This window comes from Onychostruthus taczanowskii, unplaced genomic scaffold (assembly GCF_017590055.1).
Source record: "Onychostruthus taczanowskii isolate IOZ18803 unplaced genomic scaffold, ASM1759005v1 scaffold7, whole genome shotgun sequence".
Classification (NCBI taxonomy): domain Eukaryota; kingdom Metazoa; phylum Chordata; class Aves; order Passeriformes; family Passeridae; genus Onychostruthus; species Onychostruthus taczanowskii.
Window position 1 is genome coordinate 16130369 of NW_024504786.1, and position 26676 is coordinate 16157044.

Sequence of the window (26676 nt, forward strand, 5' to 3'; positions counted from 1 at the left end):
GCCGCGGCCCCTCGGAGGCGGTGAGCGGAGCCCGGCGGCAGGTGGCGGCGGCGGCTCGGCCCCTTTAAGGCTACGGCTACCGTAACCCGATCCCCGCCGGAGCATCTTGCGCCCGGGAAGGGCTGTCCCGTCCCCGGCGCCGCGGGGAAGGCATGGAGGAGGAGGAGGCGGCGCCGCAGCCCCCGTAACCGCGGTCTCAGGTGCGGCGGGCAGGGAGGGAAGGCGGTAGGGCGCTGAGAGGCCGGGGCTGGCGGGGCGGGGGCGGTGCGGCCCCTTTCCCCCGCCCCGCGGGGCTGGTGGAGCGGTCCCTTCCCTCCCTCAGCGCGGGGCGGCCCCGGGGGCCGAGGGCCGCAAGCCGCAGGCAGCGGCGCGCTGACAGCGCAGGGCTGCGCGGAGCCGCCGCCTCCCGCCGCCGCGGCCGGAGCGAGCGCGGAGGCTGCCCGCTGCCTGCCCGCTGCTGTGCTCTCCTGCCCGCTGCCTGCCCGCTGTTGTGCTCTCCTGCCTGCTCCTACCCGCTGCCTGCCTGCCTGCCCGGCGGCAGCTCGGGGCCGGTGCGAACGGCGGGCGCCGCGGGTGACCGGGACGGAGAGGTAATGCCCGACTCGGGGCAGCGTCCCCGGGGTCAGCCCGGGGGCCCTCCGCGCCCACCGGGTCTGGGCCGAGTCCCTCTTGGGGGCTTAGCGACTCCAGACTGATTGCGGGGTTTGAGGGAATTCGGTGAATGGTATCGCAGCGGCCACCTCATCCTGAGTACACTGCCTTTATAAGAATGCTTGATCTGCCGGTTGCTTTGATGTTCTGAGAGCAGAAAGCTGCGTGGAGTTTAGGGTGTGAATAGTCTTAAATAGAAAAGGGAACGGCTTAAGTGTGAGTAGCTTGAATTTTGTTGTGTTTCTCCTTAACGCTGCTTACTGAGCAAATAAGATATCAAACGAATAGGATCTACCATTCAGAACCAAGAGCACAGCAAAGCTCCAGCACTGCTTTTGTTACTGGGCTTATTATAAAATGTGGAAACAGTCAGTATTCAGTGTTGCTCTCTGCAGATTGGTCTGACAAGTTTTACAGCTATTGGATTTGGCTTTCAGTTTTAAGCGGATCAGGAGAGCACAGTATTTCATGCAATGTCCTGGTATCAATATCAGCTTTACGGTGTAATCTTGTTTGGAAATTGATCCAACTCATCTGGAAATCCAGCCTCGAAGAAAGTAAGGGCTGTGGGCCTTAAGTCTTCCACTGCACCTTCTTACCATGTCTCGTTATACTGTTGCATGCCAAACAGTAAGAGAAGGAGAATGTAAATGCTAAATGCTTTTGATGGTACAACACTTCATAACTTTCCTGCTCCTTTATCCTCTTTCATTAAGTGCCAACTTGTTTCTATCAGGAGTTCATAGTGTTATCATGTGGGGGTGATTGGCTATTGCTTTTCCTTGTAAATTTCAAGTGGTAACAGAATTGCAGGAAAACCACTGCATGTTAATAGCAAATGAAAACCAACATATTTTTAGCTCTTACCAGAGTATGATGAAAAAACCTGTGTTATTAACCTATTCAAAGCTATTGGGTCAATGGAGTCATTTGAAATCACACTAGGCATGTAAGCAATACCTTGCTGTAAAAATGTTAGTTTCAAGTATTTGGTAATATTTACCTAAAGACTCCATTGAAAAGCTGCAAGAGTGAAGTTCTGATCATATGTAGTTACTGTCTAACTGAATGTTTAAGACAGTAATTTTGGGTAGGCAAGGCAAATGCTAATGGTGGAGAACCAACCTGTATATTGTGCTGTTTTTCCTGCATTACAAAGTAGTTACACTAAACCTTCTCCCCAGCCAGCCTCCCATTAGCTCAAACCCTGTATCAGCTGACAGAACAGTAATCAATGACTATGCAGTTTGGGTGATAAAGTGTCTGCTCATACATAATCCACAAAGTTGTGTATCTTGATCAGACTTTGCTGTACAGCTACGAGAAGATACTTGGGGAAAAAACCCCACAGTGTAGTTGAAGCTGCCTGGCTTACTAACTTTGGACTTTGTCAAGGAAAATTGTAATCAGAAGCTAATTGTTCTTGTTTTAAGTCAACAAGCACAATGCAACAAGCTATTTAGGTTCAGCAACATGAATAATTTTTCTTTTAAATTAAAAGAAAATCTGGTAAAAACCAGTAAATTTTCATGTTAAACAGGATACAGTTGAAAACAACGTAGAGATATGAGAAAATATCAACCTATAGATATAGGACAATGTTTGTAGCTGAACTTGTGTGCAATGCTTTATTTACACCAGGTTCTTGAATTGAATTAAAATGTGACACTATTAATTGCTGAGGTAAAGCATAAAATTATTCTGGACTTGGTAGTTGCTATACTTAAACAGCATCTTGGTAAGCATATATGAAACCAGGCTTGCAAAACGTGAGCATCTGTGAGACCAACCAGGGAAGCTTAGGGATTAATGTTTTGTCTGCCTCTCTTCTCTAAAACCATTCTCCTTCATGGGCATCGTGGTTCTGCATTTGCTGAAAGTCAGGTCATGCACTTTCCAGGCAAGTACCTTTTTTAAAAAGGAGTTCCCTCCACAGGCTCCTTAGGTGAAACATTAGTCTTCTAATGCATTTCTTTCAAGGGATGCTTGCAAGGTTTGTTTAATTCCATAATCTGTACTAAAATGAACACCTGTCAAAAGCTGAAACATTACTTGCCTAATAAAATCTTCTAAGGTAACAAAACAAAGCATGGTTTTCTCTTGTCCAAGAGATTATGTCAGTGTCTTTGACATCAGAGATACTAGTGTAGTTGCTGAAGATTAAAAAAATGAAGCATCATGAGAATTGCTATATTTTAGTCAAAAGGATGAAGTAGGCGTGGTTAATGCTCAGTAGTTTTGCTGTTTTTCTGAAGAGATTTGTACTTAACCTGCATTTTGGCTTCCTTCATTAAACCAACTGATAATTTCTTTTTCCTTATGTTGTCCGAGAGAATACTTGGTTGCTACATATGAGATAATGTAATAACAAAGTTTTGTCCTTGGGGTTAGAATCTGGAACTGGACAATCTACAGTGCTTCTCAGTGGGTTTGTTCCCACTTTATTATGTTTTATTCCTTCAAATGGTAAGGTCTTAGAAAATTGAGCTTAACACTCATTGTCTCTGGTCCTTTTTGTGAAAAAGATATAAAATTTGGTTTGTGTTTTGTCTCTTCTTGATCAGTGTAGGCAAATGGAGAAGTATGCGGAGAATCAAGAATAGTGAATATTCAGGATTGTAATTGAAATTGGAAGTTTTGTTAGGATAACATAAAGTATGCAGGACTTATATGCTGTTGCACTAGAAGAGGTCATCAGAAAACAACTGGAATCAATTAGTTTAATGCAATGCACTGCAGTGTGTGTACATCCGAATTTTAGTTTGGATTAAAAATGCATTTATGAACTGAATCACCCCCTGTGATTTGTGTTGCATAGTTGTCCCAGAGCATGCAAGCTGGATTCCTCTTGGGTTCAACTGAGAAGGAAGATAGGTCCTAGGAGCACATCAAACATGTTCCAAGAATTTTGGGGTCCCTAGGACAGAATTAAAGCTGGTCTGAAGTTAGCACTTGAAATCTACATGATAGAGACAGGTTTCACTCAGCAAATCTGCTCTTATTTGTCCTGCATTCTGTTTTTATACCTGTAGCTCTGTGGGTACTAGTCAGAGGAAGTTTTGTCTTCAATTCTGGAGAATAAACAGAAAAGAAGGAGGTAGAGAGGAAAAAATTTGAGACCATTGAACCTTCTGTTTCTAAATCTTTGAAGATGAAATAATGTTTTTTCTGATCTATATGTTTCAATATATTAACCATTTACACCCCAAAGTGAGAATATTGTACTTGATGAAAAAAAAAAAGTTATCATTTTGTCATTATGGTGGACTTTTTCCTCTATTTTCTTCCTGAAGTTCAAGTTTGTTACCATCTGCAATGCACATACAATTTCAAAGATCTAAGGCATGTTCACTTGTTCTGTAATGCACGTGAAAAAAAGGTGGACATAAATGTATTACATCGTTGTATTGCTTTTGCTGACCATTAGGTTGCTGTAGTAAAATCAAATTATGCTGTCCTAAAAGTCTTCATTTTATCTTTAGATATTTTCTTAAGTACAACTAAAATAAGTAACAGCATTTTTATAGGTATTAAAATAATTATTTAAATATTTGAAATGAATGCCGTTTGGCTTTTTCTCCACTCTCCAGTTCGACTTAATTTAAATTGAAATTTTTTGAGTTTGTACCTTTTGCCAGTCTTGGAGTGTAAACCACTTCACTGTCAAATTAGAGATGCATGTCAGAGGTTTGTGGCTTTTGGGAAAATATCATTCTGTGTTGCAAATACTGGCGACTCAGGAAAAACGACTGAAGCGTTTAGAGACTGACAGTTCTGTTTGGAATTGTTTTGGTATTTAGACCTCATGAAATAGCTGAACATCCAGCAAGTGAACAGTCAATCAGCTCTGATGAGAGAGGCTTTGCGCTGAGTGGGAATGTGCGGAGGTTGGAGTTGTGTGGAGGAGGAAAGCTCCGATGCAACAGCCCACAGCCTGTCCCAAGGACGAGCTCTTGGCTGAGCCCAGTGGGAATGGGGAGCTTCTGCCTCTGCAAAGTGCACAAACAGAGCTGCAGCAAAGCTACTGCTCCTCTGGGCTGACCCAAAAACCTCTCTTCTGTGCTTCTCTGATTGCATTGTTGCATTTTAAACTCCTGTTGGCAGCAGTCAATCTGGCGATAATGAAACAAGTTTTAACTTTGGAGATTCTTGGGACAGGAGTGGAGGCTGCAGAGCTGGCAGTTGGCCTGGTCAGTGGTCTTCACTGCCCTTTCTGTGTAGATAAAATACATGCAATTTTAGGCCACAAAAATGTATATATGCAAATGTTAAAAAACCGAAACTAAAATGCAACTTGTGTATCTAAAAGTTTGGACATACTTTTATACTGTTAATGCTTAAGTAGAGACATTGAACAGGTAGAAACTTGTAGTGAATAATATTTCTGTGAATAAGTTTGCTGTCAAAAACAGTATCTGTGTTTGCTTAAAATAGTTAAATGGAGAATGGAGTGAAATTACCTTCTGCTTCTCTTCACAGGTTGAAGAACAATGGCTTCCTTCAGCAACCTGACTATTGGCATTGCTCTTGCCAGTTTTACTGTATTTCAGCTCTTGTTCCACGTTGTAAGTTCTTGGGTGTCAGCACAAATAACACCTGGTTTTAACAATCTCAGCCAAAAAAGGAAGATCGAATGGAATTCAAGGTAAAGTGTTCAAAACAACAACAGTTAACGATTTACCTGAAATCATGGACATTTGAACCACCTGTGTGTGTATGTGTAAGACTGAAGAAAACCCTATTAGTTAAAAGTAAAGATCAGAGGGCTGGCTCTAGGCACTGGACAAATAACGCATGTGAAATGTTGAGGCCCCTTCATGGAGACACAGCATTGCTAGCACTTGTATATTAAATGCTTTGTTAGACAGTGATGCCCAAGTAAAGGTCAGTACAAAGACAAAACAGTGACTGATGAGAGGTAATAAATTGAAGGGACGCTCTGTGATGCTTCTAGTAAAGAGAAGAGATAAAAAATTCCTTTCCAAACACATATGAAAATCAAAACTATTGCAATTTATTCTAAATCCCAGTGTATCTCTGGTCATGCTTTCAGGAGCAAAGTAGTTTGTTCACCTGGTGCTACTACACTACAAACTGTTTTATATAGGTTATCCAAAGGTTTTCCAAAGAATTTAATGCCACTTTGGTGTAGTATTGAAAAGAGCCAGGTTCATGTGTGTTGTAGGGAAGGGAGACTGCAGGAGGAGGAGGGGAAGCTGTAGCAGATGCAGGGTACACGTGCAGGGAGGAGTTGTGGAAACTCAGTCCAAAAACATTCCTCACTCTCTCTGTGTTTCTGCATTTCCATCAGTGGGATGGATCCACCTGCATTTCACTTGTCCCCTCGGATACAGGGCTTCTAGAAACTTGTTTGACCCGTGAGTCTTTTAAGCCATAAGGGAAGTATACGATAGTAATGGAAAGTGGGGTGATCAGTGAGGTTTTATTTGCAACATACTACTCTGAAAGGGTATATATAGTACATACGGTTCACCAGTTGAAATTAATAGGTACAGTATACCTTTGAGTAGCCTATTACAACTTTAAAATATTTTTCAGATGATTCCCAAATTTAAAGCTCAAAAATGTGTACTGGATGGTTGTCACTGCTATCGAAATGCATTAGTCGCAGTTGTGTTCCTCCTCAGTGCTGTTAGTGTCAGGTGGACACAACAACTTTTAAAGTTGTTTCCATTGTTCTAGGCAGCATTAGCAACTCAAATAGCCTTGCCCTTCCATTTGGCAAATGTCCACTTGCAATGTTCTTAAAGGCACCATCTTGATTTCAGTTCCAACTTTGAATAATTACCTATCTGCCAGAGCAACTCTGTAGGATGCCAGTTCACAGTATCAGTGCAGCTTAGGTTTACCTCTGTTCCAATTAACAATAAGAGGCAGACAGGGAAAGTAAACTAAACTGTTCCCTTGTGAAACTGAACTATTGTCTACAGCCACATCAAATGGCCTTTGAATTGCATAATAGGCTTTATGAGAACTTACCCCATGCCTGGTAGCACTATGCTGGTGTAGTGCTTTGCATAATAACATGAATTGTTTTACACATCACAAGTGTGCTGGAAATTAGCTGCTCCATAATCTCTGGGCTACTTTGTAATAAGGTGTTTAACTGCTCAACTTGATACAGTACCCCAGGCTATGTCCCTTTTTACCTCTTTGCACAGTTTTTTTCCTTGGGGTTGATAGCAGGATGTAGATGTTAGCCTTGGGGTTGATAGCAGGATGTAGATGTTAGCACACAGATGGGTTGTGATCCCGGGCTTCATCCAGTTCAGGAGTTAGAAGGCATGAAACACAAAGCATGGTTCATCAGCATCTTGTGGATGTTATAACTGAGGAGGGCATGAAGGGAAAGAAAGGCTAGCTGTGCCTGTGTTACTTCAGCTCTGCTAACCAAACACAGTGTTTTGTCAAACTGCCCTGTCACTCCAGTGTTTCACCGAAATGCAGAGAGGCCTCAGGGAGTATCTTGCAAGTTCAGAGAATGCAGAGGAGTGTGTATTTATTCTGCAGAGAGTTCTGCAGGTAGATACAGTTACTATGTCCCAGTAAAATCTGTTGGTTTCATTTAAATTATTTAAAAGTAAATGGTTGTTATTTTGTCCTATATTGAACTGGTGTAGGGAGTGCACACAAATGATTCTGTTGGCAGTGCTAAGGAAACTGGCACAGAGGATGGTTATGCATTTTTATCAGCTCAGCTGGGTCTGGAAGAGGGCATCTGCCTGAAATGAGCTATAACATTGAAAATATATTGTTACAGTTTGGAGCGCTTTGTAATCAAGCATTTGAGCTGCAGCTCTTGACTGTATTTTCCATGCTGTCAGTTTGTTCATTCTGACCTTCCAAGAATTATGAACCAATAAAGTAATTGCTTCTGGCATCTGAAGTATATGGACACTCAAATTGAATTAAAAAACTATATTCAGTCACAGATGTAGTATAACTCTTCAAGTTGTGCATACATTCCTATTGCCTCTCCTGTAATACATGCTTGTAATACTATTAAGTAGTTGTGAAAAAAAAAATATTCAATAATAAAGAAGCAAGTCTGCAACCTAGCATTGCAGCTTTTTTTGTTTGCAGCTTAATGAGGAGTTAAAGGATGCAAGCTTTGAAAAGAATTTCAAGGAAATGTACAGAGCTTGATAGCTTGACCTAGATTCCTTATTAAAATGGACTGTTGTACTATTTCCCTTTTTCTGCCCTGTCTGTGGAGAAGCTTCAAAGTCCAGAGTTAAGGAGGAAATCTGCTGCCTTTTTTTTTTTTTTTTTTTTTTATTTCACTCCCATCAAGTGTTTTACTTGTGTATAACTTGTATTCTAAACAGAAAGATTCAGGTAAATGGCCTCTTCAAAGACAAATTACAACTGTAAACTAATGAGCTATATTTTAGGACAAATTTTCCTTCTTGTAGCATTATCCTCTCCTCAAGTTCAAAAATTCCAGGTGTTTCTCAGAGACTAATATTGCATGTTCTGCTTTGTTTTTAAAAAGCAAGAAAAGTTCCTATCTTTTTTAATCCCATGTTACAAGAGTAGACCTTTTAATTAAACTATTAATTTTCGTTAAAATTCTGATAATTAAATTTTCTTTCTTTGTTAAAAGGCGAGAGGGCAGAAGTGCAGTCTGCGCTGTAATGATTATTAATTGTTCTCATCCAGTTTTTGACTACTCATATTATACTAATCTCCATTCATTTTTCTGGCACACTATTGAAAAAGCTGCTGAAAATAGCACAGTGACACTCTTGAAACAAATTGTAAATACAGTCTCTTTTATGAGTAGTTACAGAATCTTCTATTTCCAATAGATAATAATACCACTTCTGGAAATGGAATAGGGATTATTACCTCTTTCTTTGGAAAGTCTTCTGCAGAAAGGAAGGTGTTTTCTTCAAATCTTGCATGGTAGAACTTAGATTCCAGAGAGTGCCTTAAGGACATCTAAAATATTAATGACTTCCAAATATATGTACTCAGTATGTACAAAGACAGGAATAATAACTAACAGCATCTGTGCATTTGTGTGCATATTGTTGGTGCTGTGAATACGGTGTGAAGTATTTGCAATCACACAGCACTCAACTTACTTCTCATCTTTCAAACAGTATCTGGGATTCCTATGGATATTTTTTCACATAATTTTTTTTTTTTTTCTTTGTAATTACATTTGGAAAGTGGGAAAGCAGACAGTAGCTACATGGTATTAGGTGCAGTTTATAGTTGTGTTAAACCCATGGCTAGAGCAGGAAGGTTACACATTTTGGACCCATGCCCATTGCATTGTTCTACCTTCCAAGAACACATGTGGACTGAAAGGGCAGGAGGGGCCCTGGCCTGTGTGCTGGCAGAAACCCTGCTGGGGCTTCTGTAAATAGATATTTCTCTAAAAGTGCATGCTTGTTAGCGTGCAGAGTTTATCTACACTGTGCATGCAGCCTGTCAACTGGGGACTGTTGTCTTTGGGGGAAAAATGTGTCTAGTACCCAGGTAGGGACAAGGCAACTTTGATTACTGTGACATTTATTTTATGGTTCCTTTGTCTGATACAAAGCTGCTAATTGATATAAACCTGTAGCTGTTATACCTTGGGTACTCAACTTGTATAACTTGGTTGTAGCTTTCTCTTTGAAAACCAGAATCTACTTCAAATGCACTAGAAATTCTATCTGAAGCTTAGGACTTTTTGTTTAATGCTACCTTCCAGATCCCAACTAGACTTATTATGGGTCTTCTAATTTGGTGCCTGAAAGGAGAAAGCTGCTGTTGCAGAACTGCTGGGCTAATCTGAATATGAATTTGCATATACAATTTTCAGCAGTGGGGACAATACAGAAAACATTTGTTAGAGAGCTAGATGTCGTACTGTCTTTAAGGATTCATTAATATATGGGATAATTTGAAGGAAACTTAGATCTCCCTTACTTTTAAGACTCACTTTGTATCTAATATCGTCAATCCCACTCCAATCTAATAGATTCCTTCTCCTTGACTGGTTTTTTCCACCTGTCATTGTGTAAGTGGTTGGATGTAGCATAGAGAACAGATGATTGTCTCCCACAGAAGTATCTGCAGGCAGTTGAGAATGCCTCTGTATACATACTGCCTTAAGCACAGTATGGGAAGCTGTGAATGGCAGTACCTTCTTGTGACTGTGATCTCTTTTTCAGGACAGTGTCCACATTCCACGCCCTGGTGGTTGGAGGGTTTTGCCTTTATATTTTATTGTACGATGATGCTGTTAATGCTGACCATCTCTGGTAAGGCATGTTACATATATGTTGTGGTTACACAATAAAAGAACATAATTGAGAAGAAAAAAAAAAATCCTGCAGTGTATTAAGTACTGAATAATTGTTTCATTTTCCATTAAAATATGCAGTTGTGATATGTTCATTTTTATGTCTGTACTATTAGAAAATTTGGTAACTATTGTGTCAGTGTTAGTGTCTTAGTTCAATGTGTCTCTGTGAAGTGGAATAGCTAAAATACAAGCAATTTATTTGAAATAGCATATTAAATTATTAAAGAATAAACTGTAACTATAAATCAGTATGACTGAAACTCTGCTATTTACAGTATTAATTTTAAAGTGAAATTGAAAAGCTGTAGCAGATCTGGATAGTGTATATCTGTGTGAAAGTTCTCCATTGAACCCTGCAAAGGGTTTGGGTTCAATGGAGAGAGAATGTGGCATTACTGTCAGGTAATGCCTGAAAATAGATACAGTAGATCGTGACAGAGACTGGAGCATTGGTAAGCTCCAGGGAAGCATCAGTGTTGTGGGTGACATTTTTTGATGGTCCAGGACTTCTCATAAAACTTTTCCTTTTTTCAGTATGTACTAGAGACTAATATAGATGATGTAGAAATTGTTTTTGTGGTGGTGAGAATCACATGGTAGAAAATGTGGAGGTGGTAGAGATCAGATAAGGAGAGGGAGAAGACGTAAATAAGTGGATTAAGTTGTAGCTTCATAGGAGAACAGGCTCTTTCCTATGACTGTTCACTTCATAGTCATAATTTTCAAGTTTGATGTTTGATTAGCATTTTATATGACTCTGTATCTGCAAAGAAGTTTGAAGAAAGTCAGTGGTATGGACTTTTGTTTGTTCTATCCGCACGTGCGTCTTCATGTGTAATTCATTTGTCACACATACCTTCTTAGCAATCACCAAAGAGATAGTTCTTCCCATTTGCTTATTCAAGTCACTCCCTGTTTGTCACTCTGGGCTCTTGCTTGCATCAAAACTGGCCTGCAGACAGCAGGGCTCATTAATTCCATTGCACCTTCTATTCAAGGAGATAGAATTTAGTCTAAAATCTTCCAGATTTCCTGACCTAAGTTCTCAATTTATTGAGAATAATTTGGGATTCTAACATAGACTCTTCTTGAAGGGATGTGACAGATGGACAGTACACCATCATATATGTTGTTGAAGTGTTGGTTTACAAAGCCTAGAGGAGGTTTGATGCAAAGTAACCATTCTCTGAGGAAAAAAAAGAGGGAAGTGAACCATTCCCTGTCCCATCCAGTTAAGTCATGTCTCCCATTATCAAGGAACCAATTTCATATACTCAGTCCTTTGCATGTTCTCTGGAGAATATGAAGGCTCTTGAGCACAGGCTTAGCCTTGCTGGTGGTGTGCTGAAGTGTGTTGGGACCCCTGAGAAGTTTAGTTAGGATGCTGCTGCAGCTGCAGCTGGGAGCTCTAACATGAGCTCTTTACTCTATGTAAAGAGTTCCTGCTAAAGTTAGGAGAACATATCTGTCTCTACTCTATGTCTAAACCTAAAGAAGCACTCAGCCCACAACATACGTAGCTCATGAAATCAAGTTTTGAAGCCATGGAAAAATGTTCCCATTTCAAGCTGTGTTTAAAAGAACATCTACGGCCAATCTTAACAGATGGAGTGAATTCCAGACTCTCCTAGTAATGATTTTTCTTCACCTAACAGCAGAATTCTGGTTTTGTGAGTCCTATTTTCCTGTAAACTACCTTCTTACTTAGGGGAACAGTTAGTTTTAGACACTAAGAAAGCTTTACAATTTAGTGATCAGATTATAATAATACAGGAAATCTCTTCCCACTCCATTCCAATAGGATTAAGAAAAAATAGTTAAGTAATTGCATTTTACTGTGTTCTGGCTGAGGCAGACTTTGTATTGGAGCTGGCTGTAAGCACAGTTAGGTTCCTGTTTTCAGGAAAGGTTTACAACAAGGATTGCTTTCACTGCTTGTCTTGAGCAGTCTACATTTTATGGATCTGTTGACCTGTCACTTGAAGCTCAATTCGTATTTACACAAAACATAGCTAGATTAATTGCACAATTTAATTTAAAAATTAAGTTACAATCCTTGTGCCAAGGAAGAAAGACTTGCTTACCAAACTCCTCAAAGTAGGAATGCACAGAGGACAGTGGAGAAAAGAACAAACATTGCTTGCTGTAATGTGGATGCTTCCCTTTCTGGAGCTGTATTCACAAGTTTGGGTTTGTTGAACATTCTAGAGGAACTGAAGCTGTGTGTGTGCTACTAAGAGCTTTGCCTGCTGAATGTTTGGCACCAAAAGGGAAGGGATAGAAGGTGTGGAAACTACTCTGAAAAGCATTTCTGCTCAAAGGTTCTTTGGCTCCAGAGAACTGGCAAATAATTCCTTTCCTGTGTCCTTCTACTCTGTTTATCCCTATAAACATCCTTCTGATTATGAATATGAAAAGCACCAGCTGAGCAAGATATTTTTGTCACCCGTACCAAACTTGTAGTATTGGCAGAAAACAAAAATGGAGACACAGAGTGTTAGTTAAAGGGCTAAGAGACAGAGACTGGGCTGTCCTCTTTTATCCTCAGTTTCCTGAGCAGCCAGCTCAGAGTACTTGCTGGGTTTCAGTTCAAATCTCTAGCAAGGCTCTTGGGGCAGTCTCTGTGCTGAGGCAGGGGTTGATCCTGATTAGGGTAGTTAGTAGGTGTCTTGTGTTTGGGTGGAAAAGGAATTCACTTGTGATTAGAACCCTTCTTAACTAGATTGCATAATCTCTTACTGATGAGGCAAGAATAATGTGCCCTGATGGGCATTGTGTTTGAGATGTGTATGTCCTTTGCAAATTAGGCTGTAACTATGTATTTTTGGTATGTTTACAGGGGTGACCCTTCAATTGTGAAGCTGAATATTGCTATTACCACAGGCTACCTCATTTCTGGTAATTATGCAACATGTATAAAGCATGCGTGACCTGTTTATGTATATTGAGTCTCTATACCTATATGTTTATGCTGAGCCACTGAGGTGAAGATGTGGTACATATATACAATACAGTTTCTACTGTGGCTTTTAAAATTGCTAATGGATTTGTGGGTTGTGGTGAAATCACAGGATCCTGCTAGCAGATGTGAAAGATGGAATATCTCCCCAAGCACTGAGGAAATACCACTGTGTGGCTTTGTGATGGTTTGATGTGCAGCCACCAGCTCCAGCTCAGATTTGTCCTTTGGCCAGTTGAGAAGGTGTTAGAGCCCTTAGTGTTAGTGCCCTTCACTCTCTTCTTGGTGCCTACAGCTTGTATCTCTTCTATCATGTGTTTCTTCCTGTGGCCTCAGAATACTGGCAGAATAATTTTAGTAACCCTCAATACAAGCCAAATGGATCCTGCCTGCCTATCTTTTAGTCTCCCTTTAAGCCAAAATTCAGTAATGTATAAAACATGGGAATTATTTATTTTGTATGTTACTTATTTCTAAATATGTATTATGTTCTTAGTTTTTCTGTCAACTAAAATTGGCATGGAAATTTTGCTACAAAATGCTTTGGAGCTTTCATTTACGTTGTGTAGGGATAATAATGGCTTATCAAAGCAAAAGCTTGTGACTTAGACTGTTTTCAGTGAAAACTTCTCATGTTAGGATGAAGTCTCTGATCAGAGACTGGGCCACAGACTTGGTTATCTCATACTGGATTTGTCATCCCAGTGGAAGTGATAATCTGGTGATCAGCATATTCAGTTAAACTGTGCATTATTTTAAGTGTCTGGGCTTTTTCATAGCTTTAGCTGCCATGTTTAAATTAATCACTATCTATTTTTGAATAATTATACATTAAACTTTCATTATGAATTAATGAATGCCTTTGAACAGGCATCTCAACCTGACCACTCATTCTCTCTCACTTCCCTATATAGTTGATGTTTAATTATTAATAGGAAGTGAGCAGATATGTCAGATGATGTAGAGCCCTGCCTGAGGATAGCTAATATAAAAGAGATCAAGGCACACTCTGGACTTTAGAAAGGCACAGGGGTAAAGTCTTTGATTTGGAACCTTGGTCAATAATATTCCAGTCCAAAGTACTCATTTGCAGAAAGTAGGGACAGAAATTGCTTGTTCCAGTACAGAGAACAAGATCTTCTGAATTCTCAGACCATCATGGGAAAGGAAAGATTTTTTTTTAGTTGGTTTTTTTTTGGGTTTATTTTATGTTAAAGCTTTCTTTTTAACACTAACTTGCCATAGCAATTACTATTAAAATTACTACTTTTCTAATTACTTTTGCAGTAATTAGAAAATCGGGATTTAATAATGCAAATATGCTTCTTATTTCTAATGCCTCTTGCAAAATAGTTCTGGTAAATGGTTCGAAATTTACTAATATACTTCACTTTTTGATTCGGAGGTTCTCTGTAATAGATCCCTGCATTTGTTGCATGTATTTGTATGTTTGCTATGCCCCCTGCAGACCTGCCTTTTTTTAAATGCGATTTGTTCCAGGTTTTCGGGGTCATAAGTGTGAAGTCACTATGAGATACAGGATCCACCTTTTCCTTCCAAAGTACTTTGGCTAAAATTATTGCATCTGTATTTCCATTGATCTGGAAAATAACCATTTATGGAAATTGTTGAGAGAATGCTGTTGCCTAATGCTTTGACTGAAGTGAAGTCTTTAGGATAAAGATGTTCTCTTCAGATGTTATTTCAGAGGGTTTCTACTGAAGCCATATCTTGGTATATCTCTAAAACTTAGAGACGCTATTCTGAGGTCAATGATTGTATAATAAATAGTTCTCTATAGTTATTTCTGTTCTCTTGTAGATCTGTTGCTTATTATTTACTACTGGAAGGCAATTGGTGACAAATTTTTTGTAATACATCACTTGGCAGCTCTGTATGCTTACTATTTTGTACTGGTAAGTGCTGTATTTTCTTGTAACAAGCAGATGAGGTTAAAGAAACAGCTTTTATAGATCTCACTTGCTTAATGTTAAAAAAAAATCACTGGTTAATGAAAGGCATACTTATACTTTGAATCATTATTTTTAAATGTTTTTATCAACTATTTATGGTAAATGCATGACTTTTCAGTGTTACACTTCAACAAAAATGTTTAACTTTGTTGAACTTAAAAAACTTTTCTCAATTTTTACTTTGACAGAAGGGCTTTTCATATTGTTATAGAACAGCGTTTTAATTAAAACCACAAGCTTGAATATTTAGTTGGAAAGTTAGAAGGAAATGGTTTCAAGTGGTTATGTTCTACTTCTGTCTCCCAGGTAACAAGTGACAGGACAAGGGGAAATGGCCACAAGTTGTGCCAGAGGAGGTTTATTTTGGATAGTAGGAAGAATTTCTACACTGAAAGGGTGGTCAGGCAAGTGTTCAGGGAAGTGGTGGAATCACCATCCCTGGAAGTTTGAAAGGCATGTGGATGTGGCACTTGGGGATATGGTTTAGTGGTGAGCACACAGACCACAGTTAATGGTTGGACTTCATCTTGAAGGTCTTTTCCAACCTTAATGATGTTTTCCCTGCCTACTGTGTGAATCCCAGGCTTATAATACTAAAAGTGTCGAGATGCCAGATTACTGTTAGATATCCCATGTAATGGTTTAAAGGGGCTGAAGTACGCTGTCAGGTAAATACTCTGTTTCTGGTTGAAGATAATTAAATTTACTAATATTAGCATGGATGAAAGTGAATAAATGAAAATACTACCACCAAGGCTAATCCCCATGCAGAAAATTCATGAGCTGTTTCTGGAGGAAACAGAAAGCATAATATTAGTGTGAGCTTCTTTAAAAGCATTTATTTCTTTGTGGATGTAGCTCTGCCTGTGGATGCCAGTGTGTTGTTCTCAGTCTGTTGTCTTCAGAGAAAGTCACCCCTAAGTATGTTATTTCCAAATTGCCTTTTGGGGATAGGAAAGAACTTGGTTAAATGCACAGATTTTCTCTTTGGTGGAATGCAAACTGACATGAAAAGTTTGAAGTAGTGGGTATTTGCTTGCTTGGTGCGGGAAAGAGGAATCATGACACCCACTCCATAGGTTGGTCACGGAACCTAAGGAAATTAAAAACCCCCAATCTTTTTATCTCTACATCTGCAAACTGCTGCTTACCCAGCAATTAAGTGGATACTGTGTGTCAGTGGAGGAAAGAAAGAGCTCAGCTGGAGGGGATGTGGTGTGGATGTGCCCCATGGAGGGGCTGTGCCCGACCCACAGGCACGGCAGGGCTGCTGGCAAGGGCTGCCCCTGCCCTCTGCAGGAGGGAAGAAAGGGCTTCCTGTGCCCTTCCAGGCTGTCAAATTACAGCTGGGAATAGGTCTTCACTTTGCCAAAATCTGCTCCTACAACAATGCAGGCAGATTTTTCTTCAGCATAAAGTGTTTCTGTTTGGGCTTGTTTAAATGTTGAAAAATCAAAAATGTTTATGATTCTTTCAGACAGTAATGCTAACATGGTAATTAGTAATCTATGACTACTTGTGCAAGTCTTCTCTAGTTAGCCCCTCATGGCCATTTAATTGTAGGTCTTATAAAGGTTTATTTGAAGTAAGAAGCTGCTGATTGGAGATATCCTGAAGGACAATTGCAGCTTTTGTGAAAAAACTTGCTTTGAAAGTGCAAGAAAGGTGGCCACAGCTGGCAAACTCAGTTTGATTAAAGAAGTTGAGATGTTGTATCATTCTGTGTATACTTAAGACTCAAATGACAATTTCACATCTACATTGTTGATTTTTGTATGTCTGTTTTGTTTTGCTAACCAGAGCAAAGGTCTGCTGGCTTATTTTGGAAACTTCCGTCTCCTTGCAGAGTTCTCCACTCCTTTTGTCAATCAGCGGTAAGTGGTTAGGGAGGTTTTCCGTAGTTCTTTAAAACTGAATCTGCATTACTATTTCTGTCACTTACGAAGTCTTTTTATAGTTGTCGAATGTCTGCTGACAGGGAATTTATATATATATATATATATGAAAGACTTTTTTGCTATGAAAATGTTTTGCTGCTATAGCTGCAATAGTATAACTAATGTATTCATCTCCAAGTTCCTTTCTAGATTAGACCAGGCTTTGTATGAAATGCCAGCTTTTTATGAAAAGACAGAAATGTCACAAATAAAATATTCTTTATTAACTTTTGTATATTCATTTATTTTTTATAATAAAGCCATCTTTAATTGAACTAGGATTACTATATGAAAGACTTTTTTGCTATGAAAATGTTTTGCTGCTATAGCTGCAATAGTATAACTAATGTATTCATCTCCGAGTTCCTTTCTAGATTAGACCAGGCTTTGTATGAAATGCCAGCTTTTTATGAAAAGACAGAAATGTCACAAATAAAATATTCTTTATTAACTTTTGTATATTCATTTATTTTTTATAATAAAGCCATCTTTAATGTAGATATTTTTTCTTTGTATCATGGACAAGGAAAAGAAGAAAGATAATATTGTCTTCAGAATCCTAGAATGGAATTGCATTGCCCTGTATAATTTGAAGTTTATTTTCCAATTTTCCACACACATAGATCAATATTCATGTATGCATATTGATATCTAGAATAATACAAATGTATACTCTTTATTTACCTTCAAAAATAGTTCTGCAAGTTGTTTTGAGCACTTAACTGTAGATCTGAAATGGTTAATCTTCACACCTGTGATTAGAGAAGAAAGGGGCTGAAGCTTCTCCTGCAGAGCTCAGAGCCTGCCCTGGCTGCTGGTTCAAGTATTTTTCCCTGATGTGCTGCTGTATCAGAAAAGGAGGCTGATAATGCCACATACTGCAGCAAGGGAAAGCTGCCACTGGAGTTTCATGGTGCTGTGGGGAGGGTGGCCTCGCCCCTTACTCTGCAGCCTTCAGGCCACAGCTGGGGGTAGGATTTGCCCCAAAAAGACCACCTCAGGTGAGGGGCTTTGGTACAGAGCAGGGCTGCAGCCTTCTCCTCTTCTCCAGTTTTTTGCAAGGTAGGATGAGGACTTTCAGTGTATCAGATGCCTTTTTCTTAACCATGCTTTTTGGGGTGTATTTCTGCTCTACTGCTTCTACAAGTGTGGCATCTGTTTGCTTTTCCAGATGTCTGGTGGAGAAAGGATAAGGCAAATAGAAACTGTATTCCTCCTGCACACAGGCTATTGCCCATTACTGCATTGTGACTGTAATCTCTGAAGTGTTTTATGACACTGTAGCATTCCTCAGAGCTCTTACAAATAAAAAAGATGGTGCTGTGGTCCCTTTTGGGCATCAGTTCGGTAAAGTCGAACTGACAGGAGGACAGGGTGGGATAATGGAGCTCTCCAGAGGCTGCTCTCCTCTGCCCCAGTGCAGTTGAGTGGGAGATATCAGTCTGTTGTAGCCTGTGCTCTGTGTGCACAGAGAAACTAAAAACTAAATAAACACTTCTTCAAACTTAATGAAGAAAAAAGGGTTTATATTGATATTCATGTCCTGGTGAATGGCTGTTGTCCCAGCTCCTGTCAAGATAGGATGTCATCCTGGGTTCATGTGGACTCCTACATTGATGCTTACCTTTCAGACTGTGGTGTTGGAAAGAATTGTGGTACATCTGGCTATTAAAAGTAATTTATGCTCTACTTTTAAAATGCCCATGGTGAGATTATGGGTCTTTGAATACTGACATTTAGCATTCTCTCAGAAAAGCAGAAATTGCTGCAGGAGATAATAAAGTCCCTTGCACTAAGAGATGTCATCTCATTAGTGCATGATTTTTTTCCATTAAATTTGAAGTGAATCAGATCCTTAAGAGAGTCCGTAATGGATAATGATAACAACTTACATTATTTTTCTTGTTTGCATTCTTAGTCTACCAAAAGAACTCTTATTAAAATATAAAAAGATATTCTAATCTTAGAACTGTCTGTGTATTTCCTGTCTGTGTTGTTAGGGAACTCTAATTGGAGGTTGTCTCCATGCCAAGCATTTAGATCTTTTAATGTTAGTATCAGCATTTATGTAATTAATTCTGAACTGTGGTGGGTAAAATTGTAATGGTAACTGTTATTTACAGACTTTTTTTTTAATTTGCTGGGAAAGGGAAGTTGCTAAACAGATGCCAATTACCTATACTGGCATGTTGCAGTATGTTTGAAAACCGTTTTTTACATTAATTTTTTATTCTGCATTGTGTATATCATTGAAAGTAAAAGCTTTGATTGTTAATCTGACCAAATATGTCAGGTCTTTCTCTTCATGTCAGTGTTTCTATGGTGAGGCATCTTGCTTCCGGGCTGGACTGCCACCTCAAGTGCCTGGATTTTAATTGTCCTAGTTGCATGCTTAATGAATTTCTAGAATATTTCTGTTAGAGCTGGATGTCTGTAAAATCTTTTTAGTGTGTTTATAATTACCTAGGTTGTAATCTGTAGGTAATTAAATTAAAAATTACTTTTAAAACCAGGTTTAGAACTGTTTTGTTAAATCATTTTAGCCTTGTATCTTATTGGAGAAAAATTGATTATTTCATTCTCTTCCCCATCCCCCAGTATGAATACAGTTATTCAAGTTATTTTGCTGTGGTCTTGCCTGCCATTGCTGCACAAATTTTACTTGTTTATTCTAGTGTGAATGACAAAGGATTAGGGAAGTTTTTTGTTCCTTTTTCAGCCCTCAGGTTCTGTGTGCTAGGCAATAGATAAGTTATGCCTGTCCGCTATATCTAGGAATAAATATACAAGAATTCTTTTTTAAAGACCATTTATGACCCAGCAGTAGATGGAGAAGAAGTTTTTAGATATATCTTTTTTCATTGGGTAATGTTCCAATGTTGTGACGTGCTCAAGAGTTCAGGATGTCTGGTTCTGAAAATGTTGTGGTTTTGGGCTGAACAGAAGCAGTCAGAAAATCCCAATTACAAGAAATTAGAGCTCTCTCTGGATTACCAAATCCAAATGCAATTTTAGAGTTGCTTTCAGTGAGAAAAAGAATTTTAGCTGCTGTTGGTATAAACTATAACAGCAAGTAATAAATATGTATTTATAATTTTAAAATATGGTTTTATTATTGGATATTAGACAAGAGTCACTGAAATGCACGTGGGTTGTCAACTGGTTCACAATTCATATCAGGATTTTCTATGTGTTATTCTGCAATATACTGGATCTCCTACACTGCTTAAGTGGTGGGAAAAAAGTGCAGCCAAGCAGAAGGATTTGTAACTAAGCCAAGAAAAAGTGCAATAATTTAGAAATTTTAAAAGTAGAAGCAATTAATACATGACGAATTAAAAATAAACATGAAGTAAAATAGTTTTTAATGAGACGGCTTCAAGTCTGCCTGGTATTTGTGAACACTTCTTTTGCAGGTGGTTTTTTGAAGTACTGGGATATCCCAAATCTTCAAAGGCCAACATCATCAATGGTGTGCTGATGACAGTTGTGTTCTTCGTGGTGAGGATTGCCGTCATGCCTGTGTATTACAGCCACGTAATTTCTTCATTTGGAACAGAAGGTTTCCAGAGATTAGGATTTGCAGCCCAGAGCGCCTGGATGATCTCAAGCGTTGTCTTGGATATTATGAATGTGATGTGGATGGTCAAAATTGCAAAAGGATGCTACAAGGTCATTCGTCTTATTGGACAGGAGGAAGCGAAAACTCATAGAAATGGAAAATCTGCCTAGAAATCATACATAAATGAAATTTCTGCTATGAAAATAATTTGGGTTCACTGAAACAGTGCACATTTCTGCCATGGAATGCTCCTATTATGGAAACAAGGTATTACCTCTGTACTGACCTTACTCTTTCCCTAGCCACACTGCCTGCACGCCCAGGGCCACGCTTTGCGGATCCTGTCCTGTGAGGAATAAAAGCAAAAGCTCACACAGATGAGTTCCACATGCCTGTTGTAAGCAGTTGCAAGCATCAGAAATTAGAAAGGAGCAGACTGGTTACTGCTTATTGTCCACCAGTGTGTTCAAAGTGTTTCTCTCAGGTTTCTCTGATTAAAAAGTTTTATAAATCCAGTGAATACTGACATATCTGTTTTTTTAGAAAATGAAAAATTCCCCAAACTCCTGATATGGTGCAATTTTCCAGGCACGTTTCTATGTTTTCTTCTAGGAATAACAATCAAGATTTCATTCTTGACAACTTTTTAATTTTTGCAAGAAAAGATAAAAATTTGGCTTTGATTCTATGAAGTCTTTTACTGCTTTTTGTTCTGCCTTATATGAATGCAAACTCTTTGGGAAATTTTGAAATAATTTTATCTAAAATGCTGTATTATAAGACCACATGATATCTTAAGAGCTGTTAGAATTCTCACATTGATGGGAAGGATTCCCATGTGCTGTCCTAGGTTACATGCAATAGTACATCTTCTAAATTCCCCGTGGAACATTTTTTGTAAGTTAATATGGTAGATGATGTGTGGAAATGGCCTAGTTCTTACTGAAGTGCTCTTTCCTTTGCTGCTACTACCTCTGAGAAGTGCTGCTGTTCTTCTCAGAGTATTTTTAACCATTGGCTATTTGGATTCAGTTTAATTGCAAAGATATAAAAATCATCTGTATTTGTGATGTGTAACTTTAAGTAATACTTTTTTCTTTTATCACAAAAGTGACCTGTTTGATATCAACCATTGAGGGTTTTTGTCACATTTTCCTTGTTAATCAAGTTAGAAATCCGAGGTGTGACTAAGAATATTCTTGAATTAACTGTGCCAAACTCCTCTGAAACTGTATGGTAATTCTGTAGAAGGAACAGTTGACCTCTGTAGACACAATTTTTTTTTTTGTTGTTTTAAACCACACATTTGTCAAGAGATAATCAGTTACTCTGTTTGAACTTGAAGGCTTGGAGGTCATCAGAGAGGAATCTCACCACCTAGGAATAGTCCTAAATCTCATTTGTAATACAATTTGAGGAAATTCTGAGTTATGCCTTATTTAAAATGATTTTGAGAGCTACATTTATGTGTAAATTTGTTTTGGTTTACTTCTTTTATCCAGAATTGTGACTGATTAACTTCTGGTTTTTTCCTTGGTCTAGGTGTGGTAAAAGAGTCCATTTTCACTGCGACTTCAGTTCACACCCCGATTATTGTAGCAATCTGTTAAAGCAATTTCTTTTTAAACAGAAAGGTAGCATGTTTACCCCGTGTTGTGTGATTAGTCCTGTTCCCTCTGACAAAGCTGGGTGACGTGAGCTCTCCCCTCCGTAGTCAGAGGTGTGAGTGCCCTGTGCTGTCCTCCCTGGGGAGGAACTGGGCACTCCCTTCATCCAGAAATGGCATCTGAGACCCAGGAGAACTGCATAGGCTGAAATGCCTCCTCACCAAGGCAGCTGCCCTGAGTTCAGTTCCCCAGTGGAAATGCTGTCAGGGAGTATTGTGTGGACTTGTGTAAAATGCACTTTTGAAAGCCTAGTTCCATTGCTCAGCTCGGCAGGCTTTTTGCTAAAAGTTTCCCAGTCCTGCCTTGTTGAGGGAGATAGCAAGGATTGGCAGCACTTGTGGTTTTGGATCCCGTGGTTATTAACACTTCACAGCCTGCACAAAAAACCTATTTATGCCTTGGGAGAGTTAACAATTCATCTGTAGGGCTGTATGATCTGAGTGAGTGCAGTGCCTCCTTTGGGTACCAGTAAATCCACAGTCTTTGAGAGTCCATCCTGGGACTTGCTTTGCTCAAAGCAACAGACTCTCTTTTATGCTCATTTGCAGAACCTGGTATCTTTTAAAATGTGATTTCAGTGTACCTGATGCAAAATTGTAAAAAGGCTGTGTTTCTATCACCTTTGTGATTTAAAGGTGTATATTAAATACTCTTTTCTTTTCTTTTTACATCACTAGATCCCTGTGATTAATAGTTTTGTAAAAGCTTATTCCTTTCTAAAATTGAGTGAATTCAAACATTTTGGAAAAGTATGCTTGAAAATAGAAGTCTGCTTTTCTTCTTAGGGAAGTAGGATGAAAAAATTGACAAGATGATTTGGAGAAACTCTTAGAGTGATAATTCATGAAAAGTTTCTGAAATTTATAATTTCTTACATTGATTTTAATATTTCAGTATTTTAAATATTTTGTTGTCAGTGGAGGCCATTTATTAAAATGGCCTACTACTTCTGCTTCTAGATAGACTTGTGTTTGATAGGGGAAAAAAAAAAGTAAGTCAAGCTGTAATAAAATTGATGTTAAAACTAGATTTAGAAGCAAAAAACAATCCAAAACTCTGCATACTACACTTTGGCCAACCATCTAGGATTGAAGGGCAGTGTGATAATTCTTTAGAACAGCTAGTATTTTGGATTGCTGCACAAAAGTGTAATTGAAAGTCTATTTTGCAATGCATTAGCTCTAAATTTTATAATTTTTTAAGAAAGTTATTACAGTTATGTCCTGATGCATCAGAAGAAAATTTTCTTATTTAAAAAAAAACTACTAACAGCTGTGGTTTCAGCAAAGACTTTAGTAAACAGGCAGCAAAGTTGTGATGTACTGAATACAGTAGTATATAGGGCACTTTTTGCCTGCCATTAAAAGCTTATAATACAGCAAATTAGATAGCTGTGGCACCCATTTTTTCATTGCACTTTATTAATTTTAAAAATGTGGTGAAATATTGATAAAATTTAATGTTGTAAGCTTGTGTCTTTGCTTTTTTATGCAGAAAAGTGAATGCATGGTAATTAGCAATGTAACAAATGCTTTTGAATGTGATATCTTATTAGTGGCTTAAAACTTCTATTTTTAACAGATGCATTGTAAAAGCAGACTCTTGGCATGTCACCAGGTGTCTTTTCTGTGGGCATATCAAATGGAAGGAGAGACTCTTGTAAAAAATAGCTTGGTTTTCTTTTCTTTTCCATTCTTCAATACCAGGTGGCGTTAACTTGCTGATCATGGGACAGACTATTGGTACTGGTTAGGCTGTATGTAGAAGTGCAAGTTCCCCTTTTTCATGGCTTTAATTTTTCATCACAAGATGAGTAATTACCACTTTGAGAACTCTACAGGAGAATGGTAGGTTAGGTGTTCTGTAACAGATTTGTGGAATCAGTACTTGCAGAGGAAGTGTACTTCAAATACTCATTTTCTCAGAGCGTTTCAGTGGATTTCAGTGGAGTCTCACACTATAGGGATGCTGTATTGGTTATCTGTGTGAATTCTTCAGTGGTAAGAATTACATCTCTGAAGCCTACTCTACCTCTATAAATACATGCTATCTTGAGTGAGCTCCATAATTTAATAACTTAATTGTTTAAAACATATAATCCATTGAATAATGAAATAGATGCACAGGAAAATGAGGGGAGCTGGCTTCATATATAAATTCTTAACAATTCCAAATTATGTACTAAATTTTATTAAAAGTTAAATTATTTACAGTGTTTGGAAGAGAATGACTTCCATCTTTACTTCAAATATTGTGGGAGATTACTCATACTGCAGAACTAACAGTCTAAGGGTAAAAGCCTACACGAGTGAGCAAATGGATTCAGGCAGCTTTACGAGGAGAGGAGGAGGAGACTTTGAGTACACACCTAGAGATCCAGATGTCTTCCTACTGCTGTGCTTGGGACAACAGCAGACAGATACACAGCAGAAAGGTTTAGGTGTTTGTGTCTCTGTGATGGACATTGAAATTTTATTCTTTAGAATTTTCAAGCTGTAATACCAGTTGTTGATTATTGTATGAAGAGGACTTTTTCTCATGGCCTTGTGTGCGTTTAAGCATATGTATGTACAAGCTTTATGTAAAAGACCATTTAATAGAGAAGTCTGAAAAATCGTTTTGTGTTGCTTCTGCTGAGCCACTCAGAAGAAAATAAAGGGCTGCTTGACAATTGCTCCAGCTTAGGGTCTGGTGTGCTGCTGGCTGCTGCTGAAAGCCATCAATAAAGCAAATAGAAAGGGACTAGAATTTTCAGATGAAAAAGCGCAAGTGTAGAAGAGTTTGAAAACTATTGCAAGCCCCTTTCATATTTTAATACCCTACTGTACAACAGTGTTATCTGGCTACAGGGAACTCCACGAGGGAAAGTTTGTTCCTGGTCAGATTTCTCTGTCTTTGGAATACAGACAGAAAAAGAACACTACTTCATTGCTGATACCCTGATTGATGGCAGTCAGATGGAAATAGTGGTAATATTTGTGAACTTTTAACCTTCATCCAAACCTGGATAAAATCTGTGTTAGGTGAAGTTCTTAGGATTTTATGAAAGCAACTTGAAAGTTGTTTTTATGGCAGAGAAGATGAAATATGTGCTGCCTGGGTTGTTTAGAGATCTGGGATAAAGCATCAAGTCATACTTTTAGATGGCAACACTTAATAAGGTTTCTTATCCATTAAAAATTTCTACTAGCTACCTCCTTTCAAAGTCTTGTTCTATTTATAATAACCAAGCACTTTATAGCTCAGTAAAGAATGGAAGGTAGCTATGAAGAATAAATCATATTGTTTGGTATAAGAAATATTTTGGCAAAATTTCTTCTGAGAACAGTTTCATTGTGTGATGTCCTGCACTGAGAGGGCATCTGTTTAATACAAAGTATATACATTTTTAACCTAGTTTTAAGTAAAAGAAGTGTCTGTAAGAGAGTGAAGTACAAAGAGATCAGCATGGCTTCGTATCAACCACGTAATGATTCAGTGTGCTATTTATAACTTCCTACTTACTGAAATTGAAAATATAAAAGCAAATAAAATATTCTGTATTGTATCTTTATTTTTAATCTGTGTGTGGGATGTCAAACATTGTACTTGTTTTGTGGACAGGACATGCTTTTATGAGCCTATAAATATTTAAGTATATGAGAATCTGCACCCAAATGGAACATGTTGCATGTAAATTGTCTTCTAAGTTTTTAAATTTTGATATTTTTAAAAATTTGCTAGGTTTGAAAGCAACATTTCAATATGAACACTAAGCTGTAATACAGAATACAAAATTTTGAATGAAATGTGGTTTTGTTTATAGTAATCCTATTCCAGTTTCACAAGAAACATCAAATCATAGGGGGAAGGGAGGAAAAGGGCTAATCATGAGCTCAGCTATATAATTTGCACACTTAATATGCACACATCCAAATGTCCTGGATTTGTTTCTAGCATGCATTTACCAAACAGTGTTTTCTTCAATATTGAAAGATACCTATTTATGTAGAATAGGCACAGCTTACCTGTTATAAACCTGTTTGGAACAAATGAGTTACAAGTTAGGCATAAGTAAAGGAGCCTGTAATTCGAAAATGTTTATATAATCTATCTAAGAAGAAACTTGATGAGTTTGTCTAACTAATGTGCAGAGCAAGGATGAAAACTGTAGATTCTGCTAGACTGATTTCTGGTAAATCTTGACAATCTGGTTTGCAGCAAATTCTAATACTGTCACAAAATGTTAGGATCACATTATTAAATTCAACTAGTAATGTGACCTGATTGGAATAGCAATCCTTATCATGGCACAAGAACTTAAACATGCAATATAACAATTCTGAAGATTGGTGATAAAAGTAATCCTTCATAGCAAAGTAAATTATTAAGTATTATGGGTTTAAATTTACTTTCTATTACAAGAAAGAATCTAAATTATTTGCTAGCATTTCAGTGATATTGTTAAGCATTTCTGTATTTTGTTTTGAACAGTTTAGAAGCTTGCATAAAATTATATTGGCTGATTTTTTTCCCCTTTGATATATGCAATAATGTCAATAAGCAATAAATTGCATGTTGTATGCAAGGTATTGGTACATCATAATAAAGGAAAGGAACACA

The 26676-nt window shown here is 38.3% G+C and overlaps 1 protein-coding gene across 2 annotated transcripts; it reads left to right on the plus strand.

Annotated features, from left to right (window-relative positions):
- On the plus strand, window positions 1-26676 carry LOC121344963 (TLC domain-containing protein 4-B-like). 2 transcript variants are annotated; one of them, XM_041421388.1, is made up of 7 exons: window positions 1-200; window positions 5131-5296; window positions 9843-9932; window positions 12816-12874; window positions 14757-14851; window positions 16709-16782; window positions 20262-26676. In XM_041421388.1, exons 2-7 carry the CDS (start codon window positions 5142-5144, stop codon window positions 20575-20577), a joined length of 789 nt encoding a protein of 262 aa, XP_041277322.1. In that variant the 5' UTR covers window positions 1-200; window positions 5131-5141; the 3' UTR covers window positions 20578-26676. The 2 variants fall into 2 exon arrangements, with proteins under 2 accessions (XP_041277322.1, XP_041277323.1); XM_041421389.1 differs by lacking the exon at window positions 1-200 and adding an exon at window positions 329-590.

Coding starts and splice junctions, on each gene's coding strand:
- LOC121344963 (XM_041421388.1), top strand. CDS start 5,142: ATGGCTTCCTTCAGCAACCTGACTATTGGCATTGCTCTTGCCAGTTTT. Junction 12,875..14,756: donor CACAGGCTACCTCATTTCTG/GTAATTATGCAA, acceptor GTTCTCTTGTAG/ATCTGTTGCTTATTATTTAC. Junction 16,783..20,261: donor ACTCCTTTTGTCAATCAGCG/GTAAGTGGTTAG, acceptor CTTCTTTTGCAG/GTGGTTTTTTGAAGTACTGG.